The sequence below is a fragment of the Oncorhynchus masou genome, chromosome 19 (assembly GCF_036934945.1).
Source record: "Oncorhynchus masou masou isolate Uvic2021 chromosome 19, UVic_Omas_1.1, whole genome shotgun sequence".
Lineage (NCBI taxonomy): Eukaryota > Metazoa > Chordata > Actinopteri > Salmoniformes > Salmonidae > Oncorhynchus > Oncorhynchus masou.
In genome coordinates this window covers 26247156-26269135 of record NC_088230.1, presented here as the reverse complement: position 1 = coordinate 26269135, position 21980 = coordinate 26247156, and the positions used below count along the sequence as shown (strand labels likewise).

At 41.5% G+C, this 21980-nt stretch overlaps 1 protein-coding gene across 4 annotated transcripts in view; it reads right to left on the bottom strand.

The window, feature by feature from the left end:
- The window catches only part of LOC135506069 (ubiquitin-conjugating enzyme E2 J1-like), a 36987-nt gene extending 15671 nt beyond the window's left edge, over positions 1–21316 (bottom strand). For all 4 annotated transcript variants that reach the window (XM_064925456.1, XM_064925454.1, XM_064925455.1 and 1 more), the window contains exon 1: positions 20998–21316. Coding sequence is in view for 3 of the 4 variants with exons in the window: in XM_064925454.1 (XP_064781526.1) it covers positions 20998–21028 (31 nt within the window). In the remaining variant the exon portion in view is untranslated. The remainder of the gene's footprint in view (positions 1–20997) is intronic.
- Positions 21317–21980: the final 664 nt, after the last annotated feature.

The window sequence follows — 21980 nt, the reverse complement described above, 5'->3', positions numbered from 1 at the left end:
CTTCTTCAAATAATATTATCACACCTCATGTAGCCTAGCCCATAGGGCTATATGTTTTCTTTAAATGTAGTTTTTTTGTACTTTTTAGCTCTTTTTCTCCCCAATTTTATGATATCGAATTGGTAGTTACAGTCTTGTCCCATCGCTGCAATTCCCATACAGACTCGGGAGAGGCGAAGGTCGAGAACCATGCGTCCTCCAAAACAGGAAAGTGTCCAAATAACTTCTTAAAATGAAGCACATTGATCCACTTTACAAGAGGTGTAGAGCCTAGCAGTGCACAAGTTTCCAGTTTGGGGAAGATAATTTACCATAAAAATGCACCTTTATAATAAAAGCATCACATGCATAATCGCATTTCCGGTCACTTTTGATAATGGTGTTATCCCGCTAATGGAACATTGGCCCTTATAGCCTACTGCTGTGTGTGCACTGCTGTGCTTATAATGTGAGGAAATAGACTAATAGTTTATCAACATTTTAAGCTAAACGTTATGATCTGTTGCGTCAGCCACATAGCGTAAAAAGTGGTTGTATTCATTTGAGATCTATAGCATCCCACAACTGTCCCAGACTATGTTTGGAATATTTGTTTCTCGCACAGAATAGGTAAACTTTTGTACTATGGAGGATAGTAGATTGACATATGCTAGTGCTTTTGCTGTTCGTTAGAATTACTCATCTTATTGGCTGACGAAAAGTAAATGTGGACAGTTCTTCCAATATTTTAAATATACACCTCGGAATTGGATAAGGACGCAGTTGCGTCCCCGGAGTGTCGGTCTTCACTTGTAGCCTGTGAGAAAGACCCGATCACGTGATGGAGAGCCATGTGAGTGAGAGGTGCTTCAGAGCCCGTAGCACTCAGTGAGAAGGGCACAACGCAACACTCCGGGCCAAGGGCACCATGGCCACTGGCCACAAAAGGCATGGATTTTTTTAGGGTGCATTACGGCCACACAAAGGGGATGCCACTGTGAAATTCGAGGCATTATCAAGTGCTTGTCAAATTGTGAATGAGAGTGATGAAGTGTGTACAGCCTGCGCAGAAAACAAAGCAGAGCTCATGCCTTTCAAGACACTTTTTTCAAATCATCATTAGAGTCGCATCATGCAGCCTTACAATGTATTAAAAATCTAAACATATAGCCCAATGTTTGTAGAACAACTAAAGATACATTAATAACTCTAAATTAAGCATATAGGAGTACCTAGTTATTTAACCACACTCCCTCAAATCATTTGGAGATAATATTCTTTCTATTTTATTCAGCTCTGTTTAATTGCATTCATACTATGAAATAATATAGAAATAATGCCACGGAATTCGAAGCAAATCTTGTCTGCTAAATGAACTAGTGTAGCCCACAGCAATATGGCATAGCCAGATCAGGTCCTAACATAAAGACAATGCTATTCTGTTTTTCTGAAATAAAAACATTTTCTTCATATCATGTTTCTTTAGACCTGTCTAAAAAAAATGGATTTATTGTGAAGGTGTAGGCTATACTACATGGATTTATTAGACCTTTTAAAATGTAGACATTCCAAAGGTATCAGTGACTAGTATGCTATGTGTGGAAGCCAGGAGATGCTAAATGTGTTTGTTACTTAACGGTCAATTACAGTGAGATCAACAGTTATTTGCTTGACAATCGAAGTTTCGTGACCGCCACAGACCTAGTTATGACATGCTAATAATTATCAATAAGCACCTTTCGAAGAGCGAATGACATGCAAGTCAAACAGTGTGACCAAAGAAATGGGGGAATAATATTTCCCCCAAAAAATGACTGTCTGAGAAAGTTATTTTCACATCCTGACTTGTTAAATTAGTGAAGTGAATGGTTTCTAATGTGGCTTTAAAAGGTGCATCGTAATTTCAGGAAATTACTAAAATATTTCTGGTGCCAATAGTGGAATGACATTGTTACTAATCTGATCATTTCAGTTTATGTGAGAAAACAAGCATTTTCCATAACAAAAAATATCCACCAGCTTCAAACAGTGGTTTTGGTCCACCAACTTCAAATAGTTGTAAAAACTATATTTTGTGTAATTGAAAATATATTTCACAGCGATTTAGATGGTATAATCATTCCTTACACTATTCAGTGCCTGTTTTCTCACATAAACTGAAATTGAGCGAAGTGTAGAATTGTAGCAACCAGGAAATTAGCAAATCCACTTGATAAACACAGCCAAAGTCAGAACAGCTTTCCCAGTATCCTTTTTCCAACAGATGTTCCCCCGGAAGGAGAAATACAAATATCACAGCCAATCATAACACTGGCGGGTAAGTAATACTGTAAAACTATATAATTTCACTATTAGCGACAGATATATTATGGACATCTGCTGATGCAAAAAAAATAAAAAAAATCAAGCTTAGACATCATGTTGTAGGAGTCAGACATCGACAGATGCATTTCTGTTTATACAGCTTGGAAATCCGTTACAAATAGATGCTAAGCTTCAATGGGAAGTGGCACAATACAACAAAGCTGAAATGTATGTAAGCACTCAAGCTAGTCACAACTTCAAGCACATTACAAAGGAACTATTAATCATTTTCTGTGGAATTGTGCAATAGGTTGTACACTCTTTGTTACTGCTATGGGATCCCCCATGGCTCCTAACTATGCTAATTTGTATGTGGGTTACATGGAGAAAGTCTATTTTCAATCCTCTCAAAAATGTTTTCTTGCCTCACATCATTATTTGGAAATGGTATATTGATGATATTTTTGTTCTATGGAGGGGTGATGCAAAACAGCTCCAGGCGTTCCATGTTTTTCTATCATTTGAGATTTACTATGCAATCTGGTACACGTCAAATCAGTTTTCTTGATCTTCTGATCTTGTGTGAAGATAATGTTCTATACACTGATCTTTACAGGAAGCCTACTGATCATAACAGTTTGTTGAGGGCTGATAGTTGTCACCCACTTCCCTTGAAAAATAGTTGTCACCCACTACCCTTGAAAAATAGTTTGCCCTACAGCCAATTATGTCAAATCAAAAGAATTTGCAAAAAACAAAATCAGATTGACAGAAATATGGCTGAGACTCAAAGAAAGTTCAAGGAGAGGGGCTACAAGAATGATACGATTAATATTGCCATTGAAAAAATTCAAAACAAAACATGACCTTTTTAACAAGGTCAGTCTCGCAAAAAGATGCATTCTTGTGTTCTAACTACCCGCTACTCAAAGTGCTCTGAACAAATTAAGGGAATTGTTCAAACATTGGCACATCCTAAAATCCGATGACAGTCTCGGTAATGTGTTTTCGAACCTTCCCTTGGTCGTATTCTCTGTAATGTGTTTTCGTACCTTCCCTTGGTCGTATTCTCGGTAATGTGTTTTCGGACCTTCCCTTGGTCGTATTCTCGGTAATGTGTTTTCGGACCTTCCCTTGGTCGTATTCTCGGTAATGTGTTTTCGGACCTTCCCTTGGTCGTATTCTCGCGGGGCAGAAATCTCAGAGACCAATTGGTACACTCTGATTTACCACCCCAAGATATTCCTGAACAACGTCTATTTGCGCCCCTACTGGATGGAAATTCCAAATGTAATGGCTGTGCTCAATGCAATGGCACTTATAAATGTAGATCCTTCAAACACCCACAAACAAATAAGCTTGTGTAGTCAAATGAATCTATGATCATATTCTATCCATTTGTTGTTTGTATGCTGTTCTTTGTATGACGTTTTAATATTTGATAATTAACCAATGATATTAGGCCACTCTTGGCCATGATTACAGACACCTGTGTCTTTTGACACTACATAAACGCGTCATCCCGCAGTGTTTGTGATCATACCCTGATGAAGACAGCTTGGCTGTCAACGTTGGTAATTCAATTTTTGCATCCGAGCTCAGAGAGTGTGCGGCTCTCTTTTATTTTCAAATGTACCCTTTGTTGACACCGACCAGGGTATCAATTCAAATGTGTTGCATTTACATTTCTAATACAATTTGATTAATTGACAGAGTGCTTAATATTATACACTGCTCAAAAAAATAAAGGGAACACTTAAACAACACAATGTAACTCCAAGTCAATCACACTTCTGTGAAATCAAACTGTCCACTTAGGAAGCAACACTGATTGACAATAAACTTCACATGATGTTGTGCAAATGGGGTAGACAACAGGTGGAAATTATAGGCAATTAGCAAGACACCCCCAATAAAGGAGTGGTTCTGCAGGTGGTGACCACAGACCACTTCTCAGTTCCTATGCTTCCTGGCTGATGTTTTGGTCAATTTTGAATGCTGGCGATGCTTTCACTCTAGTGGTAGCACGAGACACAAGTGGCTCAGGTAGTGCAGCTCATCCAGGATGGAACATCAATGCGAGCTGTGGCAAAAAGGTTTGCGGTGTCTGTCAGCGTAGTGTCCAGAGCATGGAGGCGCTACCAGGAGACGTGGAGGAGGCCGTAGGAGGGCAACACCCCAGCAGCAGGACCACTACCTCCGCCTTTGTGCAAGGAGGAGCAGGAGGAGCACTGCCAGAGCCCTGCAAAATGACCTCCTGTCTGCTCAAACGGTCAGAAACAGACTCCATGAGGGTAGTATGAGGGCCCGACGTCCACAGGTGGCATTTCCATGTGCTCGCCAGAGGTAGCCTGACTGCCATTAGGTACCGATATGAGATCCTCAGACCCCTTGTGAGACCATATGCTGGTGCGGTTGGCCCTGGGTTCCTCCTAATGCAAGACAATGCTAGACCTCATGTGGCTGGAATGTGTCAGCAGTTCCTGCAAGAGGAAGGCATTGATGCTATGGACTGGCCTGCCTGTTCCCCTGACCTGAATCCAATTGAGCACATCTGGGACATCTTGTCTCGCTCCATCCACCAACGCCACATTGCACCACAGACTGTCCAGGAGTTGGCGGATGCTTTAGTCCAGGTCTGGGAGGAGATCCCTCAGGAGACAATCCGCCACCTCACCAGGAGCATGCCCAGGCTTTGTAGGGAGGTCATACAGGCACGTGGAGGCCACACACACTACTGAGCCTCATTTTGAATTGTTTTAAGGACATTACATCAAAGTTGGATCAGCCTGTAGTGTGGTTGTCCACTTTAATTTTGAGTGTGACTCCAAATCCAGACGTCCATGGGTTGAAAAATTTGATTTCCATTGATAATGTGTGTGATTTTGTTGTCAGCACATTCAACTATGTAAAGAAAAAAGTATTTAATAAGAATAGTTCATTCATTCAGATCTAGGATGTGTTATTTTAGTGTACCCTTTATTTTTTTGAGCAGTGTATATATTAATTTGCAGTGCTTAACATTTGCACAGTGCTTAAAAATAATATTCTTCCGGAAAACAATAAGGAATACAACTGCCTAGTTTAGTATGAAGAAAGAACAGTGGATAGAGCTTAAGGACCTTGTATAGTATGAATGAATAGTACAGTAAATATTGAACAAAGACTGTCGGGAGCCAAGAGGTCATGGCAGAAGATATACAGAGCATTCGGAAAGTTTTCAGACCCCTTGACTTTTTCCATATTTTGTTACATTACAGCTCTATTCTAAAATTGATTAAATAAAACATTATCTACACACAATGCCGAAGCGAAAACAGGTTTTAGAAATGTTTGCAAATGTATAAAAATAAAAATAAAAAGATACTTTTGTCCCTCACTGTATGTAAATAAGGTATTTGATCCTCTGCTGATTTTGTACATTTGCCCACTGACAAAGAAATGATCCGTCTATAATTTTAACGGTAGGTTTATTTGAACAGTGAGAGACAGAACAACAACAACAAAACTCCAGAAAAACTCATGTCAAAAATTTTATAAATAAATTTTCATTTTAATGAGGGAAATACGTATTTGACCCCTCTGCAAAACATGACTTAGTACTTGGTGGCAAAACCCTTGTTGGCAATCACAGAGGTCAGATGCTTATTGTAGTTGGCCACCAGGTTTGCACACATCTCAGGAGGGATTTTGTCCCACTCCTCTTTGCAGATCTTTTCCAAGTCATTAATGTTTTGAGGCTGACGTTTGGGAACTCAAACCTTAACAGAAAAACACCCCCAAAGCATAATGTTTCCACCTCCATGTTTGACGGTGGGGATGGTGTTCTTGGGGTCATAGGCAGAATTCCTCCTCCTCCAAACAAGGCGAGTTGAGTTGATGCCAAAGAGCTACATTTTGGTCTCATCTGACCACAACACTTTCACCCAATTGTCCACTGAATCATTCAGATGTTCATTGGCAAACTTCAGATGGGCATGTATGTATATGTGCTTTCTTGAGCAGGAAGACTTTGCGGGCGCTGCAGGATTTCAGTCCTTCACGGCGTAGTGTGTTACCAATTGTTTTCTTGGTGACTATGGTCCCAGCTGCCTTGAGATCATTGACAAGAACCTCCCGTGTAGTTCTGGGCTGATTCCTCACCGTTCTCATGATCATTGCAACTCCACGAGGTGAGATCTTGCATGGAGCCCCAGGCCGAGGGAGATTGACAGTTATTTTGTGTTTCTTCCATTTGCGAATAATCACACCAACTGTTGTCACCTTCTCACCAAGCTGCTTGGCGATGGACTTGTAGCCCATTCCAGCCTTGTGTAGGTCTACAATCTTGTCCCTGACATCCTTGGAGAGCTCTTTGGTCTTGGCCATGGTGGAGAGTTTAGAATCTGATTGATTGCTTCTGTGGACAGGTGTCTTTTATACAGGTAACAAACTGAGATTAGGAGCCCTCCCTTTAAACGTGTGCTCCTAATCTCATAAAAGACACCTCAGAGCTAGAAATCTTTCTGATTGAGAGGGGGTCAAATTCGTATTTCCCTCATTAAAATGCAAATCACCTTAACATATTTGACATGCGTATTTCTGGATTTTTTGTTGTTATTCTGTCTCTCACTGTTCAAAAAACCAAACATTAAAATTATATACTGATAATTTCTGTCAGTGGGCAAACATACAAAACCAGCAGGGGATCAAATACTTTCCCCCCCCTCACTGCAAGTATTTAGACCCTTTGCTATAATACTTAAAATTGAGCTTAGGTACATCCTGTTTCCATTGATCATCCTTTCTACAACTAGATTGGAGTCCACCAGTGGTAGATTAATTGATTGGACATGATTTGGAAAGGCACACACCTGTCTATTTAAAGGTCCCACAGTTGACAGTGCATGTCAGAGCAAAAAAGGAATTGTCCGCAGAGCTCTGAGACAGGATTATGTCGAAATACAGATCTGGGGAAGGGTACCAAAACATGTCTGCAGTATTGAAGGTCCCCAATAACACACTGGCCTCAATCATTCTTAAATGGAAGAAGTTTGGAACCACCAAGACTCTTCTAGAGCTGGCCGCCCAGCCAAACTGACCAATCGGGGGAGAAGGGCCTTGGTCAGGGAAGTGACCAAGAACCCGATGGTCACTCTGACAGAGCTCCACCGTGTAGATGGTTGTCCTTTTGGAAGGTTCTCCCATCTCTGCAGCACTCCACCAATCAGGCCTTTATGGTAGAGTGGCCAGACGGAAGCCAGTCCTCAGAAAAAGGCACATGACAGCCCGCTTGGAGTTTGCCAAATGGCACCTAAAAGACTCCCAGACCATGAGAAACAAGACTCTTTGGCCTGAATACCAAGCGTCACATCTGGAGGTAAATTGCCACCATCCCTAAGGTAACGCATGGTGATGGCAGCATCATGCTGTGGGGATGTTTTTCAGCAGCAGGGTCTGGGAGACTAGTCAGGATTGAGGGAAAGATGAACGGAGCAAAGTACAGAGAGATCCTTGATGAAAACCTGCTCCAGAATGCTAAGACTGGGGTGAAGGTTCACCTTCCAACAGGGCAACGACCCTAAGCACACAGCCAAGACAACACAGGAGTGGCTTCGGGACAAGTCTCTGAATGTCCTTGAGTGGACCAGCCAGAGCCCGGACTTGAACTCGATTGGATATCTCTGGAGAGACCTGAAAATAGCTGTGCAGCGACGGTCCCCATCCAACCTGACAGAGCTTGAGAGGATCTGCAGAGAAGAATGGGAGAAACTCCCCAAATACAAGTGTGCCAAGCTTGTAGCATCATACCCAAGACTTGATTCTGTAATCACTGCCAAAGGTGCTTCAACAAAGTACTGAGTAAAGGGTCAGAATACTTATGTAAATCTATAATTTTTTATTTTGTAGAAATTTGCAAAAAATTCTAAAAACCTGTTTTTGCTTTGTTATTGTGTGTAGATTGATGGGGGGGAAACAATTTAACCCATTTTAGAATCAGTCTGGAAAAAGTCCAGGGAACTGAATACTTTCCGAATGCAGTGTATGGTTTGCATGTGTGTGCGCTACAACCTCTGCCCTAATGCATTGGGCCCATAGAAACCCTGGACCGGAGGAGACAGCAAGGGCAATAAATTACAGTGACAGCCACTGTGAGTTAGCACTGTCCAAACTAGGGCACAACTCTCCAGCAGGTCTTCACACAACAAGCCTGCAAAGCAGAGCGAGCAATCCTCTCTCTCGCACTCCCCAGCAGCAACAGATAATGCAATCATACAAAGGAGGAGCTATTGTGGAGGAGGACCATGTGTGATTATGAGCAGAAAACTATTTTCTGGTCTAAAAAAAAAGTGAGGGAGTCTACAGTATATAGTGCCCTCCATAATTATTGGGACAGTGAAGCATTTGTTCTTCTTTTGGCTCTGTACTCCAGCACTTTGGATCTGAAATGATACATTGACTACGAGGTTAAAGTGCAGAATGTCAGCTTTAATTTGAGGGTATCTTCATCCATATTAAATTACAGCACTTTTTGTACATAGTCCACTGCCTGCCCCCATTTAAGGGGACAAAAACTATTGGGACAAACTCACTTGTGTATTAAAGTAGTCAAATGTTTAGTATTTGGTCCCGTATTCCTAGCACACAATGATTATATCAAGCTTGTGACTCTACAAACTTGTTGGATGCATTTGCTATTTGTTTTGGTTGTGTTCCATTTTATTTTGCACCCAATAGAAATTAATGGTAAATAATGTTTTGTAGCATTTTGGAGTTACTTTTATTGTAAATAAGAATAGAATATATTTCTAAACACTTCTACATTAATGTAGATGCTACCATGATTATGGATAGTACTGAATGAATCGTGAATAATGATGAGCGATTAAGTTAGACGCACAAATATCATACACCCACAAAAATGATAACCTCCCGTTATTGTAATGGTGTCTTGGGGGTATGATATTTGTGTGTCTAACTTTCTCACTGTCCCAATAATTACAGAGGGCACTGTATGTGGACATGTGGATACAGATTTTCACAATTTTTAAATTGATATTTTTAAGTCTTTCTCTACTGCTGTGGGGTGGCAGACAAAATCTCCCACTTGGGACTTCTTTGCGGTTCAGCGATGGGGAAATGATTGTGACGGAGGTGAGATACGGTATCAGAGGCGGGCATGCCAGGCTTGTTATGTTGAGGGCCACTTGGAGTGTCTCAGCTCCATGTCTCATTCAGCCTGATTACGGTGATGACTGGGTGTCTGTCAGCACCAGGCTTTGATGGCATGGCCAATGGCAACTCAGACACTGCCTGTGCCACTAAGCTCTCCAGTCATGGGTCTGATCCCCGGGCCATGGCAGCTGTCAACAGTTTGTCCGGTAATATGTGGGTCCCCCTCCAACTCCAACTTCGGCATGGTGGTTGTCTCTCTCAGCAGCTGGCTGACTAATATTCTGAGATTTCACAGAAAACACCCACTATTGGACTAACCAGGTTTAATACAGTAGGCTGGTTGGATGAAGAGCAAAATATTGTATACTGAGTGGTTTCTATTGGGATTTGATTTGACAGGTCCTTGGAGGGTTGATTTCCAGATAACACTAGCAGTGTGGTCAGCTTGTGCACACCACCCCCCTCTGTGATGATTATCTGGAAGAGACAGCTGCCATGAGAGGGAACATACAGTATAGGGCTACATAGCTTACACTTCCTATTCCTATTGTGCATTTAGCCTGCCTACCTTGTCCTAAAGTTGCAATTGCCCATTTGTTACTAGGCAAATAGGCTATATGTAAACTTCTAACTCTGAATCTGGGGAGTTCGATGCATAGCCTAATTGTTCAAGGGCTATATTATAATGAGTGTAAGGTTAAGTAAAAATTTGTGTTATGGCCATGTGAGCACTCCGTTCTTCTGAGCTGAATCTATCCTGGAGCGCCACTAAGCACTCTAAGAACCACCCGGCCTCAAGTCCAATTCGTTTGGTTTGGGGATTAAGCACTGGCTCCCACTACTGAAAGAGATGCAGCTGCCTTAAAAAAGCACTTGGCACTCTGGTTGTGACGGGGAGAGAGAAAAAAAGCCTGAGGAGAATAAAAAGCCTAGTTATTTTTTTTCCCGCATGTGGGTGGTCAAATTGGCATGGTCTTGGAGTAGTCTGATATAGCTTAGTCTGCACTTGTGTTTCCCGGGGGATAGCAAGGTGAGATGCAGTTCTCAGACCCCTCCTCCGACAGCGAACATGCCCCCTCGTATAGGCTAAACTACTCAGCCGTTCCTCATTAAAGCCACTGTGGGATCAAGGGCTTTTGAAAGTGAGAGTCAGGCTATCGGTTAAGCATGGTGAGTTATCGTAAAAATTCACAAGTTAGGACACAGAGCTAAAATAATAAGAAAGAAATCCTTGACAACAGTATTGCAAAATTTTGTCAGTAAGAATCCAGCTGTTCAAAATCATATAATAAACTAGATCAGGACAACAGTAACGTCAAGCTTTACATGACAGTGCTCTTACCACAGCTCACAGACTTTTCATCAATACTGATACTCACTGCTGATACACAGGGACCAGATGTTGCAGACAGACAGTGACGTTTTTTTCTTCACTGGATCAGTTGATTGCTCTGCTGAATACAATCAAAGTTCCTCACACCTCATTACTTGGAGACTTGGTTAGCATCGGAGTGGAACTCTTGTTCTCAACTAGCCTACCTGGTTAAATAAAGGTGAAATAAAAAAACTCTACACGTGAAGCACACATCTCCCTATGGAAGTTGTCAATGCTGTGACTGTCCCTAAAAAGGAACACAGACTAAGGCTGGATCTCTGCCCATTGGTCCTCCTCAAACACCTAGATGCACTTTGACAGGAGCCCAAAACCCTCATTGGTTTTCTATGGCTGCATCCCAAATAGCACTGTATTCCCTTTATAGTGCACTACAAAACATTAGGAACACCTTCCTAATATTGAGTTGCACCCCCTTTAACCGTAAGAATAGACTCAATTCGTTGTGTGAAAAACCCAGCAGCATTGCAGTTCTTGACACTCAAACCAGTGCACCTGAGACCTACTATCATACCTCTTTTAAAAAGGCACTTAAAAGCGCAGAAGACGTGGATGTCGATAAAGGCAGCTCCCCGCACCTTAACCTGTCCATTCCCCTTCATCTACATCCGGATTTAACAATAAGACATCAATAAGGGATCATAGCTTCCACCTAGATTCACATGTTCAATCTGTCATGGAAAGAGCAGGTGTTCCTAATGTTTTGTACACTCAGAGCACTACTTTTGACCAGAGCCCTGGGAATAGGGTGCCATTTGGGACACATTTTATGTGGAGTGCTTTTTTAGCCTTGTCTCATAATAACAACGAGTGGGAGTGAAAGAAGAAAAGCCTCTGCTGCCACATGGGCCTCCGGACTCCAGTGGTGAGAAGGGTTTCGGTCAATGGCCCTGGGAGATAGGATTATAATCCTGTACACAAAATCGTTTTACGTAACGCATTTTAGTGTTTGCAGCTGGGGGCGATTCAGGCAGGGTTTGTCCTGTGAGCAGGGAGACACCGTTATGTAACCACTTTTAACCAAACTCTTAAGAAGACACGATAGGGTTTAGAGACATAGGTGATGATGGAAAACTTGGCGCTAACTACTGACCATTCCCCTTTCCAAACGTAGAGAAGGGCTACGTCCCAAATGGCACTCATTTTTATTTCTCATGTATTTTTCTTCTACCATGTCATTTTTTTAGTACTACATTGATATTGATCACTGAATTGCTGAGTTTAGAGCTTGCAAGAACGACATTTCACAGCACTTGTGCACAAGACATTAAAACTTGAAACTATTACCTATATAGTGAACTACTTTTGACCAGAGCCCTATGAGTTGTGCACTATATAGGGAATAGGGTGCCATTTGGGACGGGAACAATGTTTTGGTTGTGGGTTTCTAATGCTGTTTGTTCACAGCTGTCTGCTCTCCAAACTGGGAGGTAATGCCAGGTCTCAGAGACAAAAGGCAGAAAGTGATACTCTAAACATAGGATCTTCATTTGCTTTTCCACACAGAGGGCAAACTGTAATTGCATTATTTTACAATGTGAATAATTACTCTAGTTCCCCATAATATAATTGAACTACAACAAAGTGTTGCAGCCTTATCCTTCTTTTGACCCCATTTCAAAACTGGAACCAAGTTTTTTTATTTGATCATTTCTCTAACTCAACTATTGCCTCAGACTTATTTCTCAAAATCCAAACTCTAGCTAACCCAAGCCTTATTGTAAGCCCTTCCTTTAAGTCCTTACCTTAAATCCAGCTCACTTGCCAACCAACACCAAGTGTGCAAGGACAAGACAGCTTTGATCAATATTCTGATCAGAGAGAATTCTACCTCTATACCTGATCTAGTGTGACAGAAGCGACAGGCAAAAAAATGCTTCATGCTAAAACAAGGTCTCGGTACATTTTGATTATCTTGACAAAGCCCAAGGCAAATGCCACAGAAGGCAGAAAATGAAATCTAGAAACCATCTCCAATTTGATCGAGTGTGAAACCACGAACACATGGAGCTTAGTGCAACTGATTGGAACTGGTTGAAAGTGGCATGTTCTTCCCGCCCACTCAGTAACAAGTTAACTACTGACTTTCAGCATGCAAATAGAGAAGGGCACTCAACTTGTACTACACCGACTCTGATGACGGATGATTGTTAAAGGAAATAATAAGATGAAGGCTGTCCCTGACAAAACATTTCTGGAGTCGACTGAAAGTCGTCTGTTCTTTCGACCAATCGATTAGTCCAAATTTTTAAACATGTATTTTTCCAAGACACACCCTATGTGTTTTAATAAAATCAACTAAACTCAGCAAAAAAAAGAAGCATCCCCTCACTGTCAACTGCGTTTATTTTCAGCAAACTTAACGTGTAAATATTTGTATGAACATAACAAGGCTCAACAACTGAGACATAAACTGAACGAGTTCCACAGACATGTGACTAACAGAAATGGAATAATGTTGTCCTGAACAAGGGGGGGGGGGGGGGGGGTTAAAATCAAAAGGAATAGTCAGTATCTGGTTGCATTAAGTACTGCAGTGCATCTCCTCCTCATGGACTGCATCAGATATGCCAGTTCTTGCTGCGAGATGTTACCCCACTCTTCCACCAAGGCACCTGCAAGTTCCCAGACATTTCTGGGGGGGAATGGCCCTAGCCCTCACACTCCGATCCAACAGGTCCCAGATGTGCTCAATGGGATTGAGATCCAGGCTCTTCGCTGGCCATGGCAGAACACTGGCATTCCTGTCTTGCAGAAAATCCCGCACAGAATGAGCAGTATGGCTGGTGGCATTGTCATGCTGGAGGGTCATGTCAGGATGAGCCTGCAGGAAGGGTACCACATGAGGGAGGAGGATGTCTTCTCTGTAACTCACAGCGTTGAGATTGCCTGCAATGACAACAAGCTCAGTCTCTGATGCTATGACACACAGACCATGACTGACCCTCCACCTCCAAATCGATCCCGCTCCAGAGTACAGGTCTCGGTGAAACACTCATTCCTTTGACGATAAACGCGAATCTGACCATCACCCCCAGTGAGACAAAACTGCGACTCGTCAGTGAAGAGCACTTTTTGCCAGTCCTGTCTGGTCCAGCGACGGTAGGTTTGTACACATGTCTGGTAAGGACCTGCCTTACAACAGGCCTACAAGCCCTCAGTCCAGCCTCTCTCAGCCTATTGCGGACAGTCTGAGAACTGATGGAGGGATTGTGTGTTCCTGGTGTAACTCGGGCAGTTGTTGTTGCCATCCTGTACCTGTCCCTCAGGTGTGATGTTCGGATGTACTGATCCTGTGCAGGTGTTGTTACACGTGGTCTGCCACTGTGAGGACGGTCAGCTGTCCATCCTGTTTCCCTGTAGTGCTGTCTTAGGCGTCTCACAGTATGGACATTGCAATTTATTGCCCTGGCCACATCTGCAGTCCTCATGTCTCCTTGCAGCATGCCTAAGGCACGTTCACGCAGATGATCAGGAACCCTGGGAATCTTTCTTTTGGTGTTTTTCAGAGTCAGTAGAAAGGCCTCTTTAGTGTCCTAAGTTTTCATAACTTGTGACCTTAATTGCCTACCGTCTGTAAGCTGTTAGTGTCTTAACGACCGTTCCACAGGTGCTTGTTCATTAATTGTTTATGGTTCATTGAACAAGCATGGGAAACAGTGTTTAAACCCTTTACAATGAAGATCTGTGAAAGACAGGGTCTTGAAAAAGGGACGTTTCTTTTTTTGCTGAGTTTATGCATTGAGCTTGTCTGAAGCTTTCAGTTTATTATTTGATGAAATAAGACAAATGCCTCAAGAGGGCGCCATAGATCTATATCACCAGAAGAAAAAAACAACCTGATGTCAGATATGTACAGTGATCTCCACTTATATTGGCACCCTTGGTAAATATGAGCAAAATGGTCTGTAATAAAAATGTTTTTGCTGTTTATCCTCTGGATCTTTCATTCAAAATATTCACAAAAAAATCTAACCTTTAATTGAAGTAAAATGATTGAAAAAAATAAATGTGAAGTAAATTAAATAAATATTTTTCTTCAGAACATGTGTGCCACAATTATTGGCACCCCTAGAAATTCTTAAGTAAAATCTAACTGAAGTATTTCCCATGCATATTTTACGTTAAGTTCACCTGAGTGATTAGGAATACTTAAGTGGTAAGCCATGACTTCCTGTTTCACTGGGGTATACATATGAGGTGACATACAGGCCAAGCTCCCATTGTCTTCCATCACTATGGGAAAGACCCGAGAATACAGTAATGATGTGCGACAAAAGGCTGTTGAGCTGCACAAATCAGGAAATGGCTGTGAGAAAATAGCTCAATGATTGAAAATGTCCATTTCCACTATCAGGGCAATAATAAAGAAGTTTAAAGCAACTGGAGATGTTTACAATTGGCCTGGAGGTGGATGTGTGTCTATATTGACACCACACACAGTGAGGAGGATGGTTAGAGGGGCCAAAAAAATCTCCAAGAATCACAGCTGGAGAATTGCAGACGTTAGTTGGGTCTTGGGGTCAGAAAGTCTCCAAAACTACGATCAGACGCCACCTACATAACCACAAGTTGTTTGGGAGAGTTGCCATAAAAAAGTTGTTGCTGTAATCAAACAACAATCTCAAGCACCTACAGTTTGCCAAACGTTACTGGAACTTTCAATGGGACCAGGTTCTATGGTCAGATGAGACTAAAATAGAGCTTTTTGGAAACAAACACCAGAGGTGGGTTTGGCGTAGAACGAAAGATATCCATGCAGAAAAGTACCTCATCACCACTGTGAATTATGGTGGTGGATCTTTGATGTTGTGGGCCTGTTTTTCTTCCAAAGGCTCTGGACAACTTGTTAGGATACATAGTATCATGGACTCTATCAAGTACCAGCAGATATTACATCAAAACCTGACTGCCTCTGCTAGGAAGCTTAAACTAGGTCTTGGTTGGATCTTCCAGCAGGACAATGAACCAAAGCACACCTCAAAATCAAAACAAAAAGGGTTCACTGACCACAGAATCAAGGTTTTGCCATGGCCATCCCAGTCCCCTGGCCTAAACCTCATGGAAAACCTGTGGGATGAGCTGAAGAGGAGAGTCCACAAGCGTGGACCTCGGAATCCTAAGGATCTGGAGAGATTATGTATTGAGGAATGGTCTCCGATCCCTTGCCATGTGTTCTCCAACCTCATTACACATTATAGAAGAAGACTCAGAACTGTTATTTTGGAAAAAGGGAGGTTGCACACAGTATTGAATGGTGGTGTACCAATAATTGTGGCACACGTAAAAAAAGAAAATATGTTAAGAATGTATTTTTTCTTTCAATTATTTTACTTCAATTAAAAGTTGAATGACCAAGAGGATAAAAAATATATTTGTTGTTTACAGCCTGTTTTGCTCATATTTACCAAGCGTGCCAATATTAGTGGAGGGCACTGTACAGTGCGGTGTCCCTCAGGGCAGCTGCCTTGGGCCGTTATTCTTTCCTATTTTTACAAATCATTTGCCACTGGTCATCGACAAAGCTAGAATGACTATAAATGCGGATGATTCCACATTCACAGGTCAGCAACCAAAGCCACTGAGCTCACTAAAATTATAAATAAGGAGCTGCAGTCAGTATTGGAATGGGTGATTCATAATAAATTGGTCTTAAATACATCTAAAACTAAAAGCATTGTATTTGTTTCAAAACATTCTATAAAACCTAAACCTCAACTGGAGTTGTACATAAACTGTGACCATTAAGGAAGTTGAGGAAGCTAAACTCCTAGGTATAACATTGGATGATCAATTATCATGGGCATGTCATATTGACAAAGTTGTTGTGAAGATGGGGAGGGGTATGTCTGTTATAAAAAGATGTTCTGTGTTTTTGACACAAAAAAAACTGTACTAGTTGTTCAGGCTCTGGTCTTGTCTCATCTTGATAACTGTCTGCTAATATGGTCAAGTGCAGCAAAGAAAGACCTACCAAAACTACATTGGGCTCAAAACTGAGTAGCACCCCTTGCCCTTAACTGCACATACAGAACTAACAACAACAACATGCATACCTGTCTTTCCTGGTTGAGGGTTGACAAGAGATGAACTGCTTATTTTCTAGTTATGAGATATATTACTTGAAAATAAAACTACTCCGCTAGCCAGCACCTCGTCTTAATAGGTGTGCGTTTCTTTTTCTTCTATTAGATATATTACTGTCATAAATTCCAGATTGTCTGCATAATAAAATAATTCACCTCGAACACGGGTCCATAAGACATGCCACCAGGGTAGGGCTGGGCGATATGGCCAAAATATCATATCACAATATTTACAAAAAATAGACACTATGACAGTATTTTAAGTTTTTGAATAATTAGAAATATGTAAATTTGCTTTGAGTAGTCCGTGAACCTAGGGTGGCAACACAGTGCATTCATAAAGTATTCAGACCCCTTCTCTTTTTCCACATTTTGTTACGTTACAGCCTTATTCTGAAATGGATTAAATGGTTTGTTTTATCCCCTTAATATACACACAATACTCCATAATGTCAAAGCAAAACAGGTTGACATTTTTGCAAATTTATTTTTAAAAAACACACTACTGAACTATCACATTTACATAAGTATTCAGACCCTTCACTCAGTACTTTGTTGAAGCAGCTTTGGTAGCGATTACAGCCTCGAGTCTTCTTGGGTATGACGCTACAAGCTTGGCACACCTGTATTTAGGGAGTTTCTCCCATTATTCTCTACAGATCCTCTCAAGCTCTGTCAGGCTCTTCAGAGATGTTCGATCGGGTTCAAGTTCGGGTTCTGGCTGGGCCACTCAAGGACATTCAGAGACTTGTCCCGAAGCCAGTCCTGCGTAGTCTTGGCTTTGTTCTTAAGATCCTTGAACTGTTGGAATGTAAACCTAAACCCCAATCTGAGGTCCTGGGGCAGGTTTTCATCAATGATCTCTCTTTACTTTGCTCCGTACATCTTTCCCTCAAACCTGACTAATTTCCCAGTCCCTGCCACTGAAAAACATCCCCACAGCACGATGCTGCCACCACCATGCTTCACATTAGAGATGGTATTGGCCAGGTGATGAGCAGTGCCTGGTCTCCTCCAGATGTGACACTTGGCATTCAGGCCAAAAACTTCAATTTTGGTTTCATTATACCAGAGAATCTTGTTTGTCATGGTCAGAGTCCTTTAGGTGCCTTTGGTAAACTCCAAGCGGGCGCTCATGCGCCTTTTACTGAGGAGTGGCTTCTGTCTGTCCACTCTAACATAAAGGGCTGATTGGTGGAGTGATGCAGAGATGGTTGTCCCTCTGGAAGGTTCTCATCTCCACAGAGGAACTCCGGAGCTCTGTCAGAGTGACAATCGGGTTCTTGGTCAACTCCCTGACCAAGGCCCTTCGCCCCGTTGCTCAGTTTGGCAAGGCGGCCAGCTCTAGGAAGAGTCTTGGTGGTTCCAAACTTCTTCCATTTAAGAATGATTGAAGCCACTGTGTTCTTGGGGACCTTCAGTGCTACAGAATTATTTTTTGGTACCCTTCCCCAGATCTGTGCCTGGACACAATCCCAACTCCGAGCTCTAAAGACAATTCCTTCGACCTCATGGCTTGGTTTTCGCTCTGACATGCACTGTCAACTGTGGAACCTTATATAGACAGGTGTGTGCCTTTCCAAACCTTTTCCAATCAACTGAATTACCACAGGTGGACTCCAATCAAGTTGTAGAAACATCTCAATGATGATCAATAGATACAGAATGCACCAGAGCTCAATTTCGAGGCTCATAGCAAAGGGTCTGAATACTTATGTAAATAAGTATTCCGAGTTGCCTAGTTAAATAAAGGTTAAATTAAATAAATGTTAAAAAACAAGGTATTTTTTATTTTTATAAATTTGCAAACATTTCTAAAAACCTGTTGTGCCTTTGTCATTTTGGGGTATTGTGTGTAGATTGACGAGGGGGAAAAAATGATTCAACTTAACGAAATGTGGAAATAATGAAAAGTTCTGAATACTTTCCGAATGCACTAAGTGATTTCAATGGGCATTTTTCCATTCTGATTGTTTTATACTGTTAAATTCAACCAAAATACATTTTCTGCATTTATCAATTTCTGCATTTCCTGCACTCATTTGAGGTCATTGCCACACTGAAATGTAGGGCTGCATAATATGCGCTTTGACTTTTAGAGAGAATTTAGAGAGAAACACTTGGGTGAACTGTTAGAATAATTATTCTATTTCCATGATTCCAACTCTATAGTTGGAATATAATAGCTGTGGGGCTCCCGAGTGCGCAGCTGTGTAAGGCACTACATCTCAGTGCTAGAGGCATCACTCCAGACCCTGGTTCGATTCCAGGGTGTATCACAACCGGCCGTGATTGGGAGTCCCATAGGGCGGCGCATAACTGTCCAAGCGTTGTCCGGGTTAGGGTTTGTTCCGGGGTAGGCCGTCATTGTAAATAAGAATTTGTTCTTAACTGACTTGTCTAGTTAAATAAAGGTTAAATAAAAAAAAATAAAAAAAATAGTGGGCACTTTGAATACAGTGATTGACATGACAACAAATGAAAATGCCAGGGAGGAGTTATTGTGAAAAAGTTCCCTAGGCACCCTATAATTTTTGGCTACATTGAATGTTCTCTCTTAGCTACTTCATGCATGTATAGCTAGTTATGTTTTCTCTTACTAGCTTACTAAGAAAAGACAAACTAGCTGTTTGCAGATGTAAGAAACACAAACTGATAGGGTAATTACAGAATACTATTGGATTTATATTAAGAAGCAGTGAAAACAGCATCGTTATCATCAACATAGTTGCATGTGCTGCACTGACCATGCAGAGACTGAACGCAAGAGACTCGTGGTCGAGAAGGAACAGCAAATGTACTCCTTGAGTGACAGGGAGCGGGGCTAGTTCTGTGTGGAAAGCGGCATGGAGAGAGATTACTTAAGTAGCGAAGTAAACTATAAAAATGGAAGCTACACATGGCATATCACATTTAACAAACCAAACATTCAAATACCATTATAGAAGGTAGAGTAAAAACCCACACTGGTGTGCATCAATACTGGTATATCGTAAAATACGGTATACCGCCCAGCCATACACCAGGGGTCTCTTCACAGTCCCCAAGTCCAAAACAAATTCACGGTAATGCAGTTTTATACAGACCCATGGAACGCCCATCTCCAATTATTCAATCAAACAGCAAAATTACCTTAAAAAACAGATGAAAAACAACTCAAGGAACAGCAGGGGGTGTGAGGGGACACGCATATTATTTTTGTTGTATTGTTTGTATTATTTGTTGCATTGTTTGTATATCGTATTTAAAATTTCTGTGACTTTCCTTGTCTGTCAGTGTTTTGTTACTTGTCGTGTTGCATATTTTTTGTGGGCCCCAGGATGAGGAGCTCCTGCTTTTGCAAAAGCAAATGGGGATCCAAATAAACAAATGTTGCACCTGCCTGTAGTGTGCTCTTGTGCGTGTGTATCTCCTTGGACCAGACAAGCCAGAACAACAATGTCACTGTCAGATGTGCCTGAAACACATTCAATATTTTGAAGCGGGTAGTAACCAGGGCTCACTGCTTAGATTATAGTATTTTTTCAGTAAGGTGTTAGTGAATGCAAATAGCTACAAGACTTAGACATCAACTTTGGATTTGAAAAATGTTCAATGAATCCATGTTGTCTGATCAAATGAGCCGCAATACAAAAATAGACAAAGCTATATCATGACTTCAGTTAATGAGTTGATATATGTCAGTGTCATGGAAGTCACTTGTTATTAACTGACAGTACGCCTGTAAAGGGCCACATTGCCGGTGTGATTAGTTCTTAATGTCATATCATTTGTGTTTTGTCGGATTATTAAATTATCACTGGGTACGAAGTAGGATAAACATACAGGAACAAGCTAGCTAACATGGTGGTAAAGTGAAAGGGATGTCATGTCTTAGGTAGCTAGATAGATTAATTAATTAATAGAATGAGGGTGGCATCACTCCATCATTATGGGAAACTCAATGCGGAAGTAAATCAAACCTAATAATTTCTGCCAAGCTAGCTAGCATTAGTTTAGCGAGCCAGGATAGCGCCTTCGCTGTTTTTTGCTCGTTCGAGATATTGAAAGGAGTAAAAACGGTTCTATTTACAAACTTACCTGGGCTTTTCAGGTTGTATTTGTTCTCCATTTTAACAAGTCAACTGGACTGAAAATGTAGCTGGTGTATGTTTACGAGAGACAGCTGACTTTACTAGCTAGCTAGGAGCTAGCTAACACTGACTTTTGCTTCGTCTGAAACGTCCAAAACATTCGAACAGTATATTCGGTAAAGCTCAGCAACAGCTAAAAGTCGTATACAGTTAGTTTGCTAACTGTCATATCAATTAGTTAGCTACAACGTAAATCCTGACGTGGCACAAGTTTGGTGGGACCGTGACCTGTTCGAAGAAAAATGTTAGTCGTGTGATGTCACTGGGAAAACGTAAACAGGAAGTAGAAAAGTCAAGTTTTGAACAATAAAACTTTATTAAAATTAATTTTATTTCATTCGTTCTCTCTTTCTCTCTGTGTGTGTGTGTGTGTGTGTGTGTGTGTGTGTGTGTGTGTGTGTGTGTGTGTGTGTGTGTGTGTGAGTAAGTGAGAGAGCATTCATACTTGCGCCAATGCAGAATATTTTCCCATTTATCCAGAAACACTTTTAATGGGATTGCAGTGGCCTTTCATAGCTCCATGGTGAAACAGGATTAAAGGGAGGGCTTTGCAGCTGTGGTTAATGTAATCTCTGCAGTACCACAGGACCCTCCCCTTTTACATCTTTACCCTCCAGCCGACTCTGTCTCTGTACTGCCAGCCAGCTGTCCTCCACCTCAGCCTGCCAACTTGCATCAAGGGGAATACGAGTACAGGACACAGGATTATATGTAATTAATCTTCATTTGATTAAATCCACCTCAAATGATTCACAAAATATGATGTAATATTTTCAAACATTATAACATTTTCAAATTATGTTATTTTGTGTGAGACTCACACTCAAAACCAATGACTGCCCAGCAGGCAATTGCCAGCTGTGTGTACATTATTAATGTAGCCCGACCACTCCACGACTGCCTTACATGTATAACATCATTATAAAAGAC